The sequence below is a fragment of the Myotis davidii genome, unplaced genomic scaffold (assembly GCF_000327345.1).
Source record: "Myotis davidii unplaced genomic scaffold, ASM32734v1 scaffold281, whole genome shotgun sequence".
NCBI classification, from domain to species: domain Eukaryota; kingdom Metazoa; phylum Chordata; class Mammalia; order Chiroptera; family Vespertilionidae; genus Myotis; species Myotis davidii.
In genome coordinates, this window is record NW_006293784.1 from 8,484,863 (window position 1) to 8,506,693 (window position 21,831).

The window sequence follows — 21,831 nt, forward strand, 5'->3', positions numbered from 1 at the left end:
TGATAATAATTTCCTACCTTGTCTCCAAGTCACCAGCCTCTCAATTTTTTAATTTAACCTAAAACAGCAGTTCTCAACCTGTGGATCGCGACCCCTTTGGGGGTCGAACGACCCTTTTACAGGGGTCACCTAAGACCATCGGAAAACACATATATAATTACATATTGTTTTGTGATTAATCACTATGCTTTAATTATGTTCAATTTGTAACAATGAAATTGGGGTTCACCACAACATGGGGAACTGTATTATAGGGTTGCGGCATTAGGAAGGTTGAGAACCGCTGTCCTAAAACATGAATCAAATCCTATTCTTCACTACCTATAAAATGAATTAAGTCCAACAGCCAAGGTTTAATAACATTCTCTCACGCCAAGTTACATTTTCCCCACACCCAATTTTTCAACCATATCAGACTATTTCTGTTCTTTAAATTAAACCAGGTTCTTTCCTGCCTCTGCTTTAGTTCATGTGGTTCCATCAGTTTGGAACATCCTTTTTTTAATCTCCAGTGACCCAACCCCAACTGTGAAAATGCTTTTCATCTTTTTGGCCCATGCAAATGCTTCCTCCTTTGTAAAGCCCTCAGAGTTGGCATTAATTTTTCCTTTCTTTGTTCTTTTAATAAAGCAGCAATTTCCAACCGGTGTGCCATAAGAATTTTTAAAACATGTAATACCCAACTGTCTAGTCAGAGGCACTGACTTCTTTTCCTTTAGAATGCCAAATTAAAAAATCTCAACAGCCAACAGAAAAATAGCCATCCAGTATGAATGAATCAGAGTTATACCCTTTTTTGTCAGATCCACAAAAAAATATAATTAATTTTTGGTGTACCACAGAATTTTAGTAATTAGTTTGTGTGTGCCATGAGATGAAAAAGGTTGCAAATTGCTGTCTTATAGCATACTTTCCCCAACTTATGCATTTCTTTTACTCTGCCATTCACACAAGATTATAAACTCTGAGTGCAGAAGCTCTGCCTTATTCATCTTCTTAAAAATTTATCTTTATTGTTGAAAGTATAACAGATGTCTCCCTTTTTCTCTCATTGCCATACCTGTCTTTATATCCTCCATAGAACCAAGTATATTACTTCACACAAAATAGTAGTTGAATCAATCTTTGATTAGTGTGTAGAAACACAACGGAATTATCTTCTCATCATTCTCATTCTTCATTTTCTATTATATTGAAAGATATATTTGAAGTTGTTACTAGGAAGATTGTATAGGATAACTAATGATTAGCATATAGTTAACAAATAATGCAGATGCCATCTAGACAAACCTCATAGAAAAAGACATATTTGGAGATAATTTTATTTGTATTTTACCACTTGTTTTATTGTGCTCAAATTCTGTTGAAAAACACTTCACCATTTTTAAAATTGTCAGTGGCTTTAATATTTCAGGTTGAGAATTTCTTCTGCATGGGATCCCCACTAGCAGTATTTTTGGCATTGCGTGGCATTCGCCCAGGGAACACTGGAAGTCAAGACCATATTTTGCCCAGAGAGATTTGTAATCGGTTACTAAATATTTTTCACCCAACAGATCCAGTGGTGAGTTGCACATATAGACATTTTTCTCTTAATATTAAATTGTTCCTAAAATAATCTGTAAGAAATCTTACTCAGTACTGAATTAATGAGAAAGAGTTCATTTATCTTTTGTATTTGCATAGGTTCATATTTTTAAAACATTTGTGTTTTGGATGATGTGGAACTCAGGAAGTAAAATACCTTAGAGATGACCTGTTTATGTTGTACTTATAGTATAAGAGTATAATGTAAAAATATTATCTTGATAACTAATACAAGGGATGAGAATCTTCTGTACTTTCAAACCATAACCAGTTGTAATGCCAATAACCTAGTAATTATAAATTTTGAGAATCCCACTTTAAATATTTTTCTCTAAAATATGCTACAATATTGAAATGTATGTGGTAGGTCCTCTTAGAAGTGAAAATATTTAAATACTATGTATTAAAACATGAAAAGGTGTAAGAGTTTGGTTTAGCCTGGTGGGATTATAAAATTTTGGATTTTTACATGTTCTGTTGTAAATAATTTGTTTAATACAAACAGTCCAAGGGTCTTGCATCCAGGTAAACAGTTTAATGCATCATTTTTCAGATGGAAAAAAAAATGATTCCTAAATCTTTTGGGGAACTAGGGTAGATATACCTAAAATTAAAACAAACTATTTTAAGTAGCATTTTGAAAAATAGCTTTATATAATTGTGTAAAGTCTTTTAAAAGATTGTTAGCTAATACCAAATAAATAAAACACTGACTAAACACTAGAATTTTAGAAAATTTCCCATATGTTAAAGAATCAAAACTGCTATCTTTAAGAAATAAATTTAACTGAACTGGAATCTAATATAAGGCTTAAATACAGACTGCACAGTCTTGGCCCAAGTCACTTCGGAGACTGTTTCTTATCTATATGATGTAGATGATAATGTTTACTTTATGGGTTAGGATTAAGTAATATATATGGAAACATCTAGCTAGATGTTCCGTATTTCATTAATATACATTCATTTTACTCATTATTTTTATAACTTGAAAGTGAACTTGAGTTCATAGGTGAACTCTGAGCTTTCAGTGTTCTTTGTATAATGTTAAAGTTTGTTCCATTATAAAGGAGGGTTCCAAACTCATTTGGTTAATATAAATTATTTTTACTCATTTTATAGTTTTTTTGTGATTTTTTTTAAGTAATGCTTTTTTAGTGTTTATGTCATACTGTGCTAGGCAGTTTGTACAAACATTATCTATTTCCAACATCCTTGTGAGGTAGGCAGTGTTAGCGCCTTTCGAAGGCTCAGGAAACTGAGACTGAGACTTGTGACAGGCTAGAATGTGGATTCGGGGAATACTGACACCACATCCATTGCCATTTCTGCTGTATCGCCTCTACTTCACAGTAGACAAATACTCTTCTCTTGGGATCTAATGTGTGTGTTACTATGTTAATCTATTTGAAAGTGGGGTTTACTAAGAGCTTCTAAGTTAGTAATAATTGCCCTTATTTACTGTGTTCCAGTTTACTCGTGACTGCTTCTGCTTTGTTTGTGAGACTAAAATTAATCTGTTAGATGATGTCAAGGCATAGTAAAAATGAATTTTTTTCTCTGGGTACTATTATCCTAGACTAACTCTGTTTTTTTATAGTCCCATCATTAAGGAAATATTAAACCAACTGCATATTATTAAGAGTGAACAAATGGGAAATACATATTAGAAATATCAGGTTTTTAAAAATTCCCTAAGGTCTGCTGAGCATGCAATAGAGTAAGAATAAATAGAGTTTACTAAAATCTGAGCCTTAATGTTGTGGGTTTTTGTTTTTTTTAATCAAGGCTTATAGGTTAGAACCGTTAATACTGAAACACTACAGCAACATTTCACCAGTCCAGATTCACTGGTATAATACTTCCAATCCTTTACCGTATGAGCATATGAAGCCCTGCTTTCTCCACCCATGCAAAGAATCTACCTCCGTTTCAGAGAATGAAGGCATTTCCACAATAGCAAGCCCTGTGACCTCACCTGTCTTGCCTCGCCGACACTATGGAGAATCTATCACAAATATAGGCAAAGCAAGCATATTAGGTAATTTCGCTTCAGTATTCCTATCAATGAATATAAATACTTTTTATTCAGGCATTAAATTTGGGGTATTTGGAATTATTCTATGTATTACAAACCAATCAACAGTTAATCCATGTGTGTAGAAATAACTACCCTCTCGCTGTTCATATTTGAGGGCCAAAAACCTTGAACTTCTCTAATTAGATCCAATCCTATAATTTTAGATGTGAAATAGCTGAATCCACAGGGGTCTGAGGATCAAGTCCCTCATTTTAACTTGGCCCTACTACTTCCTGTGAGATCTTGGGCAAGTCTCATAGATCTTAATGCTTCCTTATCTGTGAAATGAGAAGGTACCTGAGTTGTAAGGGTACCCCTGTCATTTAGTTCTCTGATCCATGTCCCAAAAGTTTCTTAAATTGTGTCGTTCCTGAGGGCAACAAGGATATTTAATTTGTCTCTGAATGCTCTCCATTACAGCTACAATATTTGGTGTAGCACTGGAGTTCAGTAATGTGCCACTTGAATTTGTCCATTGCTTTTGGTTATAAGTTGCCTTAATATAAAATGCCACAAGATGGCACTCTAAATAGGCTTTACCTGCTGGTTTAATTGCTGTCACTTCATCATACAGATTTTTTATTGATAACTTTTTATTACATATCCATCTAACTTCAGTATTAAGCATATCAAAAGTAAATATATGCCCGTGTCGTGTATTTCTAATTTTACCAAATACTTTAATAAATAATGATCACTTGAGTAAAATAGAATCTTTATTCTTTTGTAAGCTATATTTTTAGAGTCTTTACATTCTCTTTCTGTTCAATACCAGTTTTATTTAGAAACCTACAATATAAATTATAACTTTTTTATGTTCCCACTCTGGAAAAACATGACTAGAGCTTGGTGCCTCTGCCAATTGGCTGTAATTATGGGTGGTGCTCTTTGGCTTCGTATGTGGTGTAATTCAGCAGAATGACTGCCCTGTTTTGTGAAATGCAGGGGCTGCTAGCATTGGAAAGGGACTTGGAGGAATGTTGTTCTCAAGGTTTGGACGTTCATCTACTGCACAGCCATCTGAGACACCAAAAGACTCAATGGAAGACGAGAAGAAGCCAGTTGCCTCACCTCCTACTACCACTGTGGCAACACAGACCCTTCCACATAGCAGTTCTGGCTTTCTTGATTCTGCATGTTAGTTCATACTGTTTTTTTATGCTGTATCTTTTTTTAAATTGAGGAGAGCAGAGAGGATTATGATATTAACACAGGCAGTCAACTCTAAAAATCTAAAGCTTTTAAAGAAAAAACCCATTTCTGCTGCTTATATTTTTAAGACTACTCCCAGGTAAATGCAGTTTTATTCTCTGCATTGGTGAATTAATAATAATCAGGGCCTTATGGCATGGGGGTCTTAAGCATCAAGCATAAAACAAATCTCTCTGAGGTAAGCACCCCCTGGTTTTTAGAAAGTAGATTTTTAAAACCATGGTCTTCTCAAATTCATGTAGTTGCATTAAACCTATGCTGTATCTACTCTTGATACTTTTTAAAAACCACTATGCCAAAGCCATTCTGCTACTTATCCCACTGTTCCTTTTATCCAACCCGATACTAAAACCATGGCTTCCAGGTCTAGCCCCACTACTAGTGCAAAGCAGGTACTCAAGAAATGAGTGAATGAATAGATAGTTTATTCTGGACATGGCATTGGAATGGAGCTATGTTTAATTTTTTTCCAGTGGATTTAAAAGGTCTAAAATCGTGAATTGTTGTGAAACACTTACTTAGTATATATTTACTTCCAAGGGTCTAAACTTGACCCTCACTTTTAAGTGTCCAGTAAAATAAGACTAAAAAGTCAAGTCCCATTTTTCCATTAGTTTATATAAGGAATTGTAGATTCTGAAACTAGCCTATTTCCTTTCTGTAACTATGTGAAGAGGAAAACTTTCTCTAAAGATGTTTAAACATTTTATTTCAGATACTTAAAGACTTGTTTTCTTACTTTGTCTGCTGCTCTGAATTTCAAAATGGCCAGCATTGCCATCCATAAAACATGCTTAGAAGGAAGCTCAGTTGTGGCCTCCTAGAGGCTGGATCTTTCTCCAAGTGAACCCCACCCCAGGATTAATTATCCTGGACATCCATTTCTATTTAGACCAATAGCATTTTTTTTAACTTGATCTTATCTTTGTCAGATTCTAAGTACTGGAAACTCTTTAATTGCAAGCCTTTTGAATACTGCCTAGAAAATTCATTTTATACTTTGATATTTGTACAAATTTTGTATGTTCTTGCAAGATATTGGTGACTTAAGCTCTCACTTCTACTTAATATCAGGATTGTGATTGTAAAAATACAGAAGTGTGTTGTAACATGCAGATGTTTAAAGAAAACTCCTGAGGAAAAATAATTTTTCTAAAAGAATTTTGTGACAGGATCGGTAAAAAGTCACAATTCCTCATAATGTTAACGCACAACAAAGCTAGTAAATAGTGGGATGAATGAGGGAACAAAAAGAGCAGCGTATGTAGCACAAGAGAAAGGATAATGAAGACAGAGAGAATCTATAGAATCTGAGGGAGGAAAACTATTCTTTAGTGTTTGTTTTTTAACATAGTAATATTCAAAATGGTAAGAGAGAAACCTATTCTTTCAGGACAACAGTGAATAGAGGTGCTTAGCTGTATTGCATCATTTATTTTGATAGCTTAGCAAAATACATTTGCTGTTATTCTTATATATAAATTCTTTGTTAGGCCTAATGGTAAATTTCTTGTCAACTATACACACTATTAAATCTGAGATAATCATGAATCTTAGTTGCATATATTCATCTTTAGATATAGATACAACTATTAAAATTGGATCACTACTCCTATAGTAGAATTCTGTCTTTAAATCAAATCCTCAAGATTTGCCTTACTATTTCTTGGACTTGCTTCAAAGATATACTCTTCTGTGTAATCCTGATTGAAACAAATTTCTGAAGTCTTAATTGCTATTTTGGCTGTCTCTTGCCAATCATAAAACTTGCTCAAGTCTTCCTTTTTGAATTTGGTTATTGTGATTAGGTAATTCTGGCTTCTTTCCTTCTTTCTGCTCACCTTCATTGCCTCGGTTCTTCTCCATAACCTTTATTCTGAAGCTACCAACTTTGATTCTCTCTTTCTTTGAAGATAAGATGGACACGGGCTTTGAGTTCATGATCAATCAGGGTTTCTCTCTTTGAAGAGTAAGTTCTATCAGTTGTCATCAGTTGATGGCACAAACTATTCTTCATTTCTTTTTAAAAAGTCTAGGTTTATTCCTAGTGGTTTCACTACTTCATTTCTTATGCTCCCCCATGTTTGTAACTTGAAAAAGAAAGGTCTGTTTCTTTTAGCATTGTTTTCCCTCTATATCAGAACTGAAATGAACTATACATTTTGGGGGTATCTAGATGTTAACAGATTATGACATTATATTTCAAAATTAATTAGGCTTACATTTTCCATGAAAGAAATCTTTACAAACATCAAAATGTGTACTTCTTTATGTATGCTAGGTTCAGTCGGCTTATTTGGGAAGACTGTTCTAACTTTTGGCCACTGCATCATTGAAGGCCATTTATAGCTATCAGCCAATACTTTACAGCATCTTGTGTTTTTTTTTCACAGATTTCAGACTTCAGGAGTCGTTCTTAAATCTCCCACATCTTCTTTTTCCGGAAAATGTAATGCAGAATAAAGATAATACCCTCGGTATGGTATACGTTAGGAATAGCATTCAGAATACTATGAAAATGATCTACTTAGAGAGTTCTGCTCATTGGAAAATTGCATTACTTCTCCTATGAAATCAGCCTATACACTATTTTATATGTACTTTCTAATATGTATTTTCTAATCTTAAATGGTAGTGATCCTGAAACCCAACTGTTGATTAGTGCCTTATGTGCTAAAATATGTGATACTCCTATATACTCCTACAGAGAAGGAACCTTTTAGAGAGGGAGAAAAGCATAAGCCATGTTTTCCTTCTCTGTTGTCCTAAAGGCTTCACTATACTTTTTATGTACTAAACTAGATGTAAAAGGTTTTCATAGCATCAAGAATGTAGTTATATCTAGCTATTTCAGATATTAGTAACACTACCACTCAGGGCTGATACTAAGTATTTCATAGCTGATATCTCGTTTCAGTATAAATATAGGGTGTCCCCAAAAAATGTATACATACTTTAATAGCTGATAGCTCAATTTTGAAAATAAAATGTATTTTAATAAACACTGGATTTAAAATTATTCAAAGTGTGTATACATTTTTAAGACACCCTGTATTTAATATTCTTTTGAAAGGTAGATTTGCTTTAAAAAATTAGTATTGGATGCAAGAGATGTTTTCATTCTCTTTCAGCAGATTCTAAATATCATGAAGGATTAATATTGGCAGTTTAAATTATTTTTATCAATTAACTTTTCATTCCTTTTTCCACAACTTTTTACTTTTTCCATTTTTTTTAAATAGTGTATTTTGTCTTTAACAAAAGACGTTACAGGTTTTTCTTTGGATGTTTTAACTGTATCTAAGTTTATAATTTCTGTATTTAATTGCTTACTTTTTTTTCTGTTTTCAAAACAACTCTTACTTGATACAAGTTTCAAAACTGTTTTAGTATAACAAGCTGATTTCATTTTGTTTGTGCTTGTTTCTCACTAGCCACAGTTTATGTTGATCTAACTCGGTGAATTCCCCTCAAGAAATGAGCTTATAAAAGTGCTCACTCTGGTCTCTGCTCATGTAATTGTTATTTACGTAAAGAAATAATTCAATTTGTGCTTTTTGCATATTTAGTTGGAGAAAGGAAAATCAATCTACTCATACATTTGTTCTGCATTCAAGCAGCTGTTATATCCATTGTCTTAAAGCCTTCCCAACTCCATAAGCCATTAGACCACTAATCTAAGCACAGCACTGAGGACACTTCCCTTCACACTGCTGTGGACTGCAGACATTTGCTTTGGGGAGTAGGGGAGGAAATGTGTTCATCTGCATGACTCCCCAGGAAAGAAAATAATCCATGTTTTAAAGCATATAAGCAAACTGCTGTTGATTGTTAAAAGCCAACATTTTTTTCTCATTTTTAATTTTCAGCTGTTCAGGAATCTCATTCTTTTCTTTGTGAATAGGAGAATTCTAGCACTTAGTCATCAAAGAAAGAGAAAGAAGGACAAAGTGACAATTTTCTGTTCTTTTTTCCCTTTGACCTAACTCAGTGAGAGAAACTAGGGAAAAACTACGATGCTGTGTTATGCTGCCTATTCTTTTATGGTAACTAGAGGCCCGGTGCACGAAATCTGTGCACTGGACGGGGGGGGCGGGGGTGGTCCCTCAGCCTGGCCTGCGCCCTCTTGCAGTCTAGGACCCCTCGCTCCTTACCGCCCGCCTGCTCACTGCTCATTACCACTCGGCTCACTGCCGTGGAGGCGGGAGAGGCTCCCGCCACTGCCGCTGCACTTGCCAGCTGTGAGCCTGGCTTCTGGCTGAGCAGTGCTCCAGCTGTGGGAGCGCACTGACCACCAGGGGGCAGCTCCTGCATTGAGTGTCTGCTCCCAGGTGGTCAGTGCACATCATAGTGAACAGTTGTTCTGGTTGTTCTACCATAACGGTCGCTGGGCTTTTATTATATAGATAATAGGAAAGTAGGTCCATGGCAGTTCTGGGTAGATTTGGGCCCACTTTGGGCAAGACATCTCACAGCACATACAAGGTGGAACAAAAGTAGGTGTACAGTTGTTTGTATGGAAAACAGTGCAATAATTAATAAATATTAATACAAGAATAAACTGTTTTTGCATACTGACAACTATAAACCTACTTTTCCCCACCCTGTTTTGAATGGTGCTGTCCTGTAGAATATCAGTCCCTTGGGAAATCTATCTACACAGGAGAGAGAAGGTGAGACATAAGCCCATCTAATTCTATCCATCCACCTGCAGAATCAACACAAATGTGAGGTTAACCACACCAGCAGCCAGACTGCCTGGGGTGAACTGTTTAAGGACGGTGCAAGACAAACAGTTTCATCAGGTACAAGCTGGCTACCTAGATCCCATTTGGTAGGAACACACTAAGATAAATAGAAAGGGATAGGAAGGGCCAGTCAGTTAACAATTATTAAAGTCCCTAAAGTCTAGGTGATAAGAATAACAAGGGCATATAATAGGGTAACAATTAAATTAGGCATTTCAGTGTCTAATATATGAAAGGCAGTGCTGCACATAAGAATAGCATAGTAAGAATAAATTTTAGGTACATAATATTAAAGTGAAGCCAATAACACTTGTTATAACAAGAAAAGTCTCACACTCTAACTTTAAAACACAATTCAACTTAAGACTAGTTAGACTAGTAAAATTTTCTACAGTGGCATTTTAAAGGGAATTCTTTGAAGTTATTAGGTGGTTTTCACCAATATTCATTCATAGCTTCCCCATCTCTTCTGTTTCTCCTTTCCCTTTATAACTAACTTCACCCTGACTCTTTCTCGTCATGCTTGAGAATTCCAGCTTCTTCTTTTATCATCTTCCTGTCTGTTATGCCAGAATGTACCAACAATATCACATAGAATACAGAAGATAAAAGATGCAGACATTACTACTCCACTATTTCTAATTTGTGGATTAGCTTATTATAATTTAAATGAGGAAAATAACAGTTTTAAAAAACCTTATAAAAGTCTGTTGATATATCTTACAAATGGTTTAATAACTAATTGGTATTTTGTGCTGCTGAAGTGTAAACCTTACTTGAGAATGCATAGATGGATCCATGGACATTTCTTGTCAGAAAAGAACAGTTGAATAGAAAAGTAACAACTGTAGCCCTGGCCAGATAGCTCAGTTGTTAGAGTGTTGTCCCCACACGCCAGGGTTGAAGGTTCGATCCCCAGTCAGGGCACATACAAGAATCAACCAATTAATGTGTAAGTAGGTAGAACTAAAAATTGATGTTTTTCTCTCCCCTCCTCTCTCTCTAAAATTAAAATTAAAAAAAGGAAAAATAACAACAGTAGATGCATTTTTAAGTCACCAAAAGGTATTGTCATAAGATATTGTTAAAATAAGTATTTGCTAAACATTTAAATGAAATTATTCTCTAGAATGATATGGTTTTCCACATACAATTAACAAAGTCCCAGTGTAAAACAAAACCCAACTTTTCTCCAACCTCCTCCTCAATTTTTGCCAGTTTTCACTTTTCACATCCTCTAGCTCTGGACAAAGAGCAGACTTTGAATGTGAGTGGTAGTAACGGGTGTTTTTTGTTTTGAAGATGGACCCTTCAAAATACTGACTATATGGCTCACTCACAATTTTAAAAGAGTTAGTTCCTGAAGATCAAAATACCAATTTTCTAAGTGTTTTTTTCTCTAAGGATTTATTAAATGAATTGATTGAAATTTTCCTGTAACCTTGACTTGTTGTGATTTTTTTCTCTAACAGGTATTATAGGACTTTCGGTGGGTTTTAGAAAAGATTTGATTAAATACACGGAATCGTTGAGTGCAGCATTGTTCTAAATGAAGTCCTTCCTCCCAAGAATTAGCACTCTTCCTCCCAGTGTAACGTTCCTGGCCACAGCAGACATTTATTGAGCACATGTGTGTTCCCCATGTTAGGCTCTGCTAACTGCACAAAATCTAAACTGCCAAGTGGGGAAGAAAACTGTGGCACTGTAAAAAGATGGTTAGCTTCTAGTGCAGTGGTTCTCAACCTTCTGGCCCTTTAAATACAGTTCCTCATGTGACCCAACCATAACATTATTTTCGTTGCTACTTCCTAACTGTAATGTTGCTACTGTTATGAATCATAATGTAAATACCTGTTATGCAGGATAGTCTTAGGCGACCCCTGTGAAAGGTTATTCGACCACCAAAGGGGTCGTGACCCGCAGGTTGAGAACCGCTGTTCTAGTGTATGCCCCAGAGCCTTGGAGGGGCCATTAGTGACCTGTTGCACTCCCACAGCTATTGCTGCATGTAAGCCTGGCCCATAATTCTGCAGGAGGGCTGCTTTCCTTATTTTACAGGTTAGGCACAAGGGAAAGCCAGCATTTGAGCCCCTTTTGTTTTACCCTAACTATACCAAGTAAAAAATTTTTAATCTTAGAGAAGGGAGGGGGAGAGAAAAATCATCAATCGGCTGCCTCCTGCACACCCCCTACTAGGGATCAATCCTGCAACCTGGGCATGTGCCCTGACCGGGAATGGAATCATGACCTCCTGGCTCATGGGTTGACGCTCAACCACTAAGCCACACTGGCCTGGCAGTGAATTTTTGTTTGTTTTCTTCAATTATTATTTCATATTAACCTGGGAACACAAAGAAAGGACTCACCACATAGAATCCTGAGGTAATAAGGCTCTTCTGAGTGTTTTTCCCATGTAATTAGAGTGGAAAGTCACTTTAAAATATATATACATATTTATCATTAGAAGAATCACTTCTATTAGCTAAATTTTTATCCTCGACTCGTAAGTCTATATGGAACCTATTTTATTGTAATATTTATTCGTTTGTTTTACTCTTTTTTTTTTAGTGGAATTGGATCACAGAATTGACTTTGAACTCAGAGAAGGACTTGTGGAGAGCCGCTATTGGTCAGCTGTCACGTCACATACTGCCTATTGGTCATCCTTGGATGTTGCCCTCTTTCTTTTAACCTTCATGTACAAACATGAGCACGATAATAATGCAAAACCCGATTTAGATCCAATTTGAACTTGTGAAGGACGTTAATGGCCCAATAATGATTTTTTTCTATTAAAATATGTGTGTCAAGATACAGAGATTTCAGGTTTAAGTATGTTTCAGTTTTGTTTAGAGCAAGAAATATTTGAATTTAAAAGCACTTTATTTTATTTAAAAACAAAACATTTTTCAGTCAAAAAGAAGTAATTTACAATTTTCATCATTTTAATTATGAGTCTGATAGAACCCCTTGCAGAGAATTAAGCAAGACCTGGAAGTAAGGAACATTTGGGTGAACTTCAAGGTTATAAATCGCAATCTAATTTCTCCCAAATATAAAGGCATATTAATGGGTTGAATGTAATGTATTAACCAAAATATGTTATAAGTCTAAAATGGTCACAATGTAGTATATTCTATGTAAAGATCATAAGATGGTATCATTGTTTTAGATTTCCACAATTCCTTTGAAAGAAGAGTATAACATTTAATGTTTTAAATTTAACTTGTAGCAAAACTAATGCTAAAAAAGAAACAATATTTGGACTACTGTATTTATAATTTATTATCTCTGACAAATTGCTTTATTTCAATGTATGAAACATCACTTTTTTAAATGTTTTCTTTGAACAATTTAAGAAAAACATTTATTTTCTATAGTGTTAAGATCTTTTCTTTTTTTCAGAACGTCATCTTTGTACTCTTCAGATGAATATATAGACACTGTGGCATACCTTGCGTATTTTTTTTTCATTAAAAACTTGTAGTTTCACACAAATAACACTAGTTGAATTATTTTGGAAAAAAAAACAGAACTTTTTATTATGTCACATGTATCTCAGAGAAAACTAAAGTGTTCTAAACTTAACATAGTACTCCACAAGGAGTACATTTCATTAACTTTATTGGAAAATTTAGTAAACTTCTTTGGAATCAGGAGTATGACAACTATTTTAAATATATAAACATCTATGTGCCAAACAACATATATAAAGGGACAGAGTGCCACTAACAGGTTCTATTTTAAAAGTGTTTCAGAAAACATGATTGAGACATAAGGCACAATAGATAAGAATTCCAAGGAATTAGAAGAGTTTTCCTCAGCTTAATCATTTCCACAGTGCTTTTCATCTGAGGAGCTCAAAGTGCTTTAAGAGTCAGTAATCTATGTAGTAACTCCTCGAGGTAAGTAAATGAGTGTTTTTCTCATGTTACATGTTAATACACTAAGGCACCAAAACATGTAAAGTGCCTTGAATTAGATAACAGAGCAAATCAGAAGAGCTCAGATTGAAGCCAGACCATATTCTTTGATAGCAGTGACTAATAATTCACAGGTTACCTCTTAGTAGTTTGCAAACAGTAACAGAAGTTGCAATTCATAATTTGGAGAAATGGCTGAAGCTCATATTTTACTCTGCTTGTCTTACACGTTCTTGGGTTCTCACACACAAAGGAAGAGTCACCTAGAGGGGATCAGTAGCCGTCTCTGCCACAACCATCCCTCACTTCTGAGTGGCTTCCACTAGGTTCCACTTAAGGTGCTGTCTTCACTTACCGCACAAGGATCTTTCTAGCTTCCAGAAACCGTTAGCCTGGTGCACAGTTGGCCAGTTGCACATCTCGCCTTCTTTCTTTATAAGGCAGTGGGATCTGTGGCTTACCTGTAGGTTTTACTCAGCACCATCAGTCCTCTTGTCTATTTTGGCCTTTCATTGAATTTGCACAACATAAAACACTCCTTTTTAATGTTTAAAAAGATTCCAAGGCTCCATGACCAAATAAGTGACTAAGAAACTCTTGCTCTAAAAGGCTTTTGATGAGATCTTAGCAAAGCTGAAGTAATCTCTTCTGAATTTAGAGATTCCTGTGAACTCAGGTCATTTTCATACCCTGCTTATTTCCTAGGTATAACTTAGTTCTCAGGAAAGTTAAACACATCTCATATGACTGTTATTAAATGTGCTTGAGCATACGTTGCTGTGGGTGGTATGGCACTCAAATGCCTAAGAGCTTTAAGGAATTCATTCTTAACCACTAGAGTGCGAAGAGCCCTTTTTACATGAGAAGAAAGCCTATCAAACATTTAAGTTTAATATTGAGGAAAAAGAAAATTATATTCCCATAACTGTAGGAATATATCTGTTTCCCTTTTTTCATAGTCAGAAAACAAAATCAAACTTAACCACATGGAATTTGAATCCTTGAAAGGAACAACATTCAAAGCCCCCTTTTCAAAATGAGATATTCCAGATTACTGGACAGGCGTTTTGTTTTCAGTTCATTACTTCATCAACAGAGATGGCAATTCTGATTTCAACGGCACCCTTCTTGTTTCTATGTCTGCATGTTATCATGTAATGTACTTGTGTATACTCAAGTAATATACAGAATATGTATGATTCTGGCTTGATTTAGAAGCTAAGTCAGTTACTGAGTAACATTTTACAACTTTATTCCAGCAAGTACTAAATTGGCCAAAAATTTGTTTTTGATACCATTAAAATTTTATTCTCTATTTTGTGTATATGCTATGATGATTCTTCTGAATACTGGTTAGATCGTTCAATTTTAATCCAGTTAGATTCCCCAGGGTTATTTAAACTTAAAATAAGGAGAATGTTTTGGATTAAATCTTGCTTTATTTTTACTTTAAAATTAGCCTTTTCTTAGTTCATAACTTTATTTTCAATAGTAATTATACTTACAATCCAGTGTCACTGGATATAAACATAATTACAAAGTATACTCTTTTCCAATAACTACTCCTTTATATGTGAAGCAAGCCGTAGGAATCTTACGTTTTATTTATTTCTGTCAAACTGCATCTGTCAGCCTTTGAAAATTCTCACACTAAACATGTTCTGTGGAAGCCCTCAGTGACATGTAAACATTCTCTTCCTTGCTGTGTTTCTATTGCGGCTGAAGCATCCTGCTCTCCAAGGCATTGGTTCAAAACCCCACGTCCCAGGTCTGTGTTCCTGCGAAGAGTAGACAGGAAAAGAAAAGTTGCCAGTGCAGTGTCGTGGCCAGTGCCCCCATGCACTGCTATGGAGTCAGACCTACTCTAGGGGTTTCATTGGAAGGCCTGGAGTAGGGGAAATTAGTGAATTTCTGTTTGTTTAATTACGTTAGTTAATATTTCTGTCTTTCCAGATACTAATAAGGCTTTGGGACAATGGCAGAAACGAATTTGAGTATGTTTTACTGTGTTTTTTTTAAATAATCTTTTGTTAGCATGGAAATGAGGGTAAAAAAGGGGGGGTGTGTTAAAGAAGGGTCAGGGCAAAGTACAAAGAGGAAATGGCAGTCAGACACTGGAGAACTAGAATTTGACTAAACCGTGTGCCTCTTACCTAGCTCTGCTGCCATCTCTAGGCCTCAGCCTCTGCCAGGAATCAGGTGGTGCCCTGGCTGAATTGGAAACGCTTGCATTAAATATCTTTGTGGTTAGGTATGGGCAGTATTATAGTTCCCTAGCATTTTATAATCCTTTGCCTACATGAAAAACAAAGCACACTTGGCAGGAAGCATCCCCATTGAACTCTGTTACCTCGAGGATGGGTCTAGGGAACTCCCACACCATCTCCCTCACTTCTCCTTTTGCATCAGCCAAGGGCAGAAAGAAGTTGCCAAGGAAATGTTTATAGTATTGAGCTTAGGGTAGTACTAGTATACAGAATGGCAGGATACAGGATTTCATCTCAAAGGTCTCAGTTTGTAAATATTCGTGCTGTGATGGGAACAGCCCGGGTATGTATGTCCTGTTTCATACTTTAGTGGATGCTTGTGATCATTTTCCAAAAATCTTAAAATTTCAGTGTTAGAACAAATTTTAGAGGTCATCTAGTCCAACCCTGTTGTTTTTTTAAGTATATTTTTATTGATTTCAGAGAGGAAAGGAGATGGAGAGAGGTAGAAATATCAACGATGAGCGAGAACCATTAATTGGCTGCCTCCTGAATGCCCCACACTGGGGATTGAGCTCACAACCTGGGCATATGCCCTGATAGGGAATCATTCAACCACTGAGCCACCACGCTGCACACCCTATTTTAGTTCCATGCGAGCATTTAAATGACATAGAGGCCATGAAAAGGAAAGTGATGGGATGGTGCATTAGGTTCAGCCCAAAGAGTCGATGAAAGGCTGACTACACAACAGAAGGGGGGAAGAGGTGGCATCTCCAAGGAAGAACGTCATGAACAGCAGGATTCTGGAGCTGGAAGGGGTATAGGAATCATTTTCCAAAGCATGCTCTGCAGAGGTTAACAAGTCATCTCAGACAGTAAGTTGGGAAATGCCAGATTTAAAAGGTTCCTTTACAACAAGGCTTTGGGAGCCTTTGACACACTAAATGCAGTGTGACTCTGGTGCTATGGGGGAGGGAGGAGGGAAGGAAAGTTTTTCTAAACTTATTTAACCAGACTTTTTAAAAAATGGAATATACTTAGAGAATTGCTGACCACACTTAATTTCTTCATTATGAAGCATCATCCCTTGGTGTGAATACTTCATTTGACAAGTGGCCCCTCCTACCCTTTAAGATCACATGGCCAGCTAAAGACAGAATTAGAACCTTGTCCTAATTGCCAGCTATGTCTAAGACCACACTGCCTACTTCCTTCCCCTGGTAGACAGGGAATTCCTAAAGGTAGAAATGGCCCCTCTGTTTTTGCGCCTCCTCCCTAATCTGTTGCTTTAGGTGTTGCAAGCTCAGAATACCTCCAGGCTTGAGTTCCCCGGGGGTCCCGTCTGTTCCCAGACCCTCCTACAGGAAAAAGAAAAGCGAAAGGGTGAAAAAATAAAAATGCCCTGGGAACATTGTGTTTTTCACTCCGGTGACCAACGCAAATTTGATAGGGAGACAAGTTGCATAGTGTAAAATGTTCAATGTTCCTTCCGTTTCTTCTCATCATGTTTATATGTAGCCTTTTATCAATGTATTATAAGCAGGACCCTTTTAAAACAGTTACAAAATAGCCGAATCCGGTTTGGCTCAGTGGGATAGAGCGTCAGCCTGTGGACTGAAAGGTCCCAGGTTCGATTCCGGTCAAGGGCATGTGCCTGGGTTGCGGGCACATCCCCAGTAGGAGATGTGCAGGAGGCAGCTGATCGATGTATTTCTCTCATCGATGTTTCTAACTCTATCTCTCTCCTTTCCTCTCTGTAAAAAATCAATAAAATATATTTAAAAAAAAAATAAAACAGTTACAAAATAAATTAATAGGAATTTTAAGTTCTAAGTGCTACACATTTTGGAGAATGGGAGAAAAGGTTTTGCTGCTCCTCGTGTGTGTGTGTGTGTGTGTGTGTGTGTGTGTGTGTGTGTGTGTGTGTGTTCTCCCCAAAAATAGTCTCTTGGCAAATTAGACTTTTCCTCTGTCTTTGTGTTTGAAGAAGGGTGGGAGTGTGCTTAGTATTGTCTGTTACCTTATGGTTTTTCATTTACACATAACAGGGTGCAACTTGCTTCCTCCCCACCCTGCACTTGTCAGGATGTGTTGGAAAGCTATTCTTTAGGAAGATCACATCTGGTCTTCTGTTGGAGTCAGATGAAAACAAGTATATTAACACTTCACCTTTAATGCTCTCTCCTGCCGACATCAGATATCCATGAGCACCATTCATCTCTTCCCTTGGCTGCACCCACACCCACTACCATCTTTGCTTGATCTCTTTCCTGTGAGCTTTTGTTAAAGGTGTGACCATTTTCTGGTTCTATGGCTCTCATAGTACATACAGCTCTGCCAGGAAGAGCCCGGGGAGTCTTTTGCTCTTTGCTCGTAGGTACATTTCTCTGAAGCAGCTGGCACTGTGACTCTCCTGAGACCCCGAAGGTGTTTTCTCTATTTCTTTTATCCAAAATGTGTTTATTGGGGTGGTTTCCCACTCATCTTGATTAGAGGTGCTTTTAGTGCTGCTTCCTTCTGATGGGGCATCCTTCTGTAAGCCTTGCTTTTCCTCCTGTTGGCGGACAGAGAGCAATGGAGCAACCAACCCACAAAACTGCCGTTCGTGTGTGGCTGCAGATGGCGGCGGTTTTATGGCATCCTGGGCATTTCGCAGCCATGAAGTAGGAACTGGGGCTCTGCACCAGACGCTGCTGCTTGTGTGTCCTCTTCTCTTCCGGGGAGGGATGGAGACGCTCCTTAGCGAGAGGCATATTGTCGTGGGGAGGTCGTCACCGCCCGAAGGCGTGTTTTCTTTTCTCAGCTTCTGTGGCCTCTTCTTACGGTCACTCTCTTTAACAGTACTACTCGCTGTCCATGACTGTGGTACCAACTAAGAAAGTGGCCTTTTTCTTTTTCCTTTCCTTTGTTACCTTTCCTGTTTATTATTATTATTTTTAATATATTTTATTGATTTTTTTACAGAGAGGACGGGAGAGGGATAGAGAGTTAGAAACATCAACATCGATGAGGGAGAAACATCCACCAGCTGCCTCCTGCACACCCCCTACTGGGGATGTGCCCGCAACCAAGGTGCATGCCCTTGACCGGAATCAAACCTGGGACCCTTGAGTCCAAAGGCTGACACTCTATCCACTGAGCCAAACCGGTGAGGGCTGTTACCTTTCCTTTTCAATAGTCAAGGCAGGTTAATTTTCTCAACTCCTCAGTTTTACTGAAGGATTATTCCTGTTTTTATCTCTGGAGTGATCAGTTTGCATGGGAAAAACACACCGTAACTCTGATTTTCGAATTGTCTGGTTTTTATATTTCTCAATTGGAACTAGTACATGCACACTGAATAATTTCTTTTTGTTGTTAATCCTCATCTGAGGATATTTTTCCATTGATTTCTAGAGAGAATGGAAGGTAAGGAGGAAAGGGGAGAGAAAGAGAGAAACATGGATGCGAGAGAGAGACATCAATTGGTTGCCTCCCACACGCACCCCCCCTGGGGTCTGGGATCAAACCTGTGACCCTTGGGTGCACGAGCTGACACTCTACTGAGAACACTGAATAATTTTAAGGCAGTGAGAGGTAATTTTCTGGATTATACTGTGTTTCTCTAGCCAAATTGATCAGTTTGTCACCTCATTCACCAAAAGCAAGTAATTGTGCCTATAGTAAACAGCCTACGAGAATAGGCTGACCTAAGCATTCTTGAGAATATAATCCTCCTGACTCTACAGTTCCTGGTAATCCTCCCAAAAAGTTTATGAAGAATGAATATTAAAATCTACCTACTGATGAGCTGTCGTCACCAACCTCCTAGGAGGGTCGGTGGCCGTGGTGGCACACTGCCTCGCTCAAGAACATCAGAGGATAAAGTATGCATATAGGAAAAGATGGGCACATTCTGATCTTACAGAGTATAATCCATTCACAACTTCTCAGTTCAGGCTTCAAAAGATGATGTAGTCCTCAGGCTAATCTGAATGTGGGTTGACCAGTGGGAAATCAAGCCCAAAAACCCATGCAGATTGCAACTACTGCTGCATCTCCATTTACCTTCCCATTCCCCACCCTTTAAGTGGCGCCAGACTGTGGGATTTTTTAAATTATATTTTTATTGATTTCAGAGAAGAAGGGAGAAGGAGAGATAGAAACATAAATGATGAGAGAGAATCATCGATCGGCTGCCTCCTGTACACCCCTCACTGGGGATCAGCCCGCAACCCAGGCAGGTGCTCTGACGGGGAGTAGAACTGTGACCTCCTGGATCATAGGTTGATGCTCAACCTCCAAGCCACACCGGCTGGCTGAACAGTGGGACTTTAGATGCATGTAAGAACCCAGGAACTACAGGGCTAGACAAGGTCATTCCCTGAAATGGTGGTATTAGATTGGAAAAGAAATGTCCAGGATGTAGGGATTATGTAGAATTGAGGTGGAACAATGTGAGGATGGGAGGAAGAAATGGCAAATGTGGGGAAGGAAAGAGACTTGGTGCATGATCGTGAGGGTCTGACAACTTAGACATTTCAGAAAAGTTACCCCAGAAGCTGTTTCTGCGAAAGGGGAATAGGGTGCTATATGTCTGATCACAGCATCCCCTCGACTGAAGCCCTCTGACAGCTGCATTTACCATTGGAGGTTCCCCACCGCCCAGTCCAACTCTGGCCTAGTGTGCCACTGCCTGTCTTCAGCAGTCAGATTTCTGTCGCAGCAAACTGCAAGCCGTTCTCCTCATTGTGCATGCATTTTAGTTACTGTAGTGCTCACCTGTTGTTTTTGTCTGCCCAGCAAACTATTTCTCCTGGCTCCTCTCCTCCCCGTCTCCTGCTTACACCATCCGGGTCTAATAAGTGTCGATCCTAGAACAGTCTTTGCAGCTTTCCTCACCCCTGGTTAAATTATGCTCTGCTTTGTGTCAGTCCCTGTTTAGCACAGCTCAGGTACAGCACTGTGTACATGACCAGGTGAGAAGTACCATACTTCCCGCCCCATGAGCCAGCATGAGCCCAGAGATGGGCACGTGACCCAAACGAGACCAAGCAGCAGCCTCCGTAAGATTTTATTTGCTGGCCCTGAAATGCGGATAGCCTTCTACGGCTATTCAGTATAATCCAGTGGCACATGGTGTGATACGAGCATGGAGCTATCAGTGGCCAGGTTCCATCCTTTTTCCTGCAACACAGACTATGTCCACCTGCTGTGGGGGAGAAGGCAGTTTATGCACAGGGACAGGGCAGGAGGTCTTGGGGAGCTGACGCAAATGCCGCCCTAGATTTCCCAGTTATGACTTTATTAGCCTAAGCTCTTTTGAGTGGGTTTCTATCTCTTGGATCCAGAAGAGTTCAAGTTAGTCATCATTTGGACAAAAATCACCTGCATATCCCTAGTGGGAATTCTGTCCTTGAGGGCAGCGTCTCATGAAGCCTTTCTTCAATCCTCTGAAATTAATAACCGCTTCTGAACCTCCTGTCATAGTCCATTCAGTTTATATATATATAAACATTTCTCACAGTCGTGGAGGCTGGGAAGTCCCAGATCATGGCACCAGCAGATTCGAAGTTTGTGAGAGCCCTCCATCTCCCAGCTGTCATCTTCTCCCTGGAACCTCACATGCCAGAAGGCACTGGGATCTCTTTGGAGTCCCTGTTATAGGGCACTAATCCCATTCATCCTCTACCTTCATGACCTAATCACTTCCCAAAGGCTCCACCTCCAAACTATCACAGTAAGGATTTGGTCTCAACATGTGAATGTGGGGAGATGTATTCAGTACCTAGTGCCACCATTAACAATGCCTCAGTAGCTGCACTGCATGCCTTTTGCCTTGATTTGGGGTTTGATTACAGGTCTCATTCCAACTCCTTTGCAAGTTCTTTGAAGGTAGGGAGCATACCTTAATGACCCTGGGACCTTCACAGGGCATCACCTCATAGGTGCTTCAGTTTATTCAATTATGTACATCTGGACTGGTACTATGATATGCGTTTAAAAATATGAACACTCCTGCTTTCATGGAGTTTACACTGTGTAGGAAAATTACATGTCCAAAATCCATGGAAATTGCTGCATGGGAAGAA

The 21,831-nt window shown here is 38.1% G+C and overlaps 2 protein-coding genes across 7 annotated transcripts in view; one reads left to right on the forward strand and one right to left on the reverse strand.

The window, feature by feature from the left end:
- Positions 1-14,865, forward strand: part of DDHD1 (DDHD domain containing 1) — a 53,732-nt gene extending 38,867 nt beyond the window's left edge. For 3 of the 6 annotated variants that reach the window (XM_006767705.2, XM_006767709.2, XM_006767707.2), the window contains 5 exons: positions 1,415-1,564; positions 3,376-3,628; positions 4,613-4,804; positions 7,273-7,356; positions 12,196-12,445. In XM_006767705.2, the coding sequence (XP_006767768.1) occupies positions 1,415-1,564; positions 3,376-3,628; positions 4,613-4,804; positions 7,273-7,356; positions 12,196-12,377 (861 nt within the window). In that variant the 3' untranslated portion in view covers positions 12,378-12,445. Of the gene's footprint in view, positions 1-1,414; positions 1,565-3,375; positions 3,629-4,612; positions 4,805-7,272; positions 7,357-11,099; positions 11,413-12,195 lie in introns of those variants that run through there. The other 3 variants (XM_006767708.2, XM_006767710.2, XM_006767706.2) reach the window with 3 other exon arrangements.
- Positions 14,866-18,203: 3,338 nt separating this feature from the next.
- Positions 18,204-18,624, reverse strand: LOC102771447 (40S ribosomal protein S27-like). The gene has a single exon (XM_006767711.2). It carries the CDS (start codon positions 18,511-18,513, stop codon positions 18,262-18,264), a length of 252 nt encoding a protein of 83 aa, XP_006767774.1. The 5' UTR covers positions 18,514-18,624; the 3' UTR covers positions 18,204-18,261.
- Between the last annotated feature and the right edge of the window lie 3,207 nt (positions 18,625-21,831).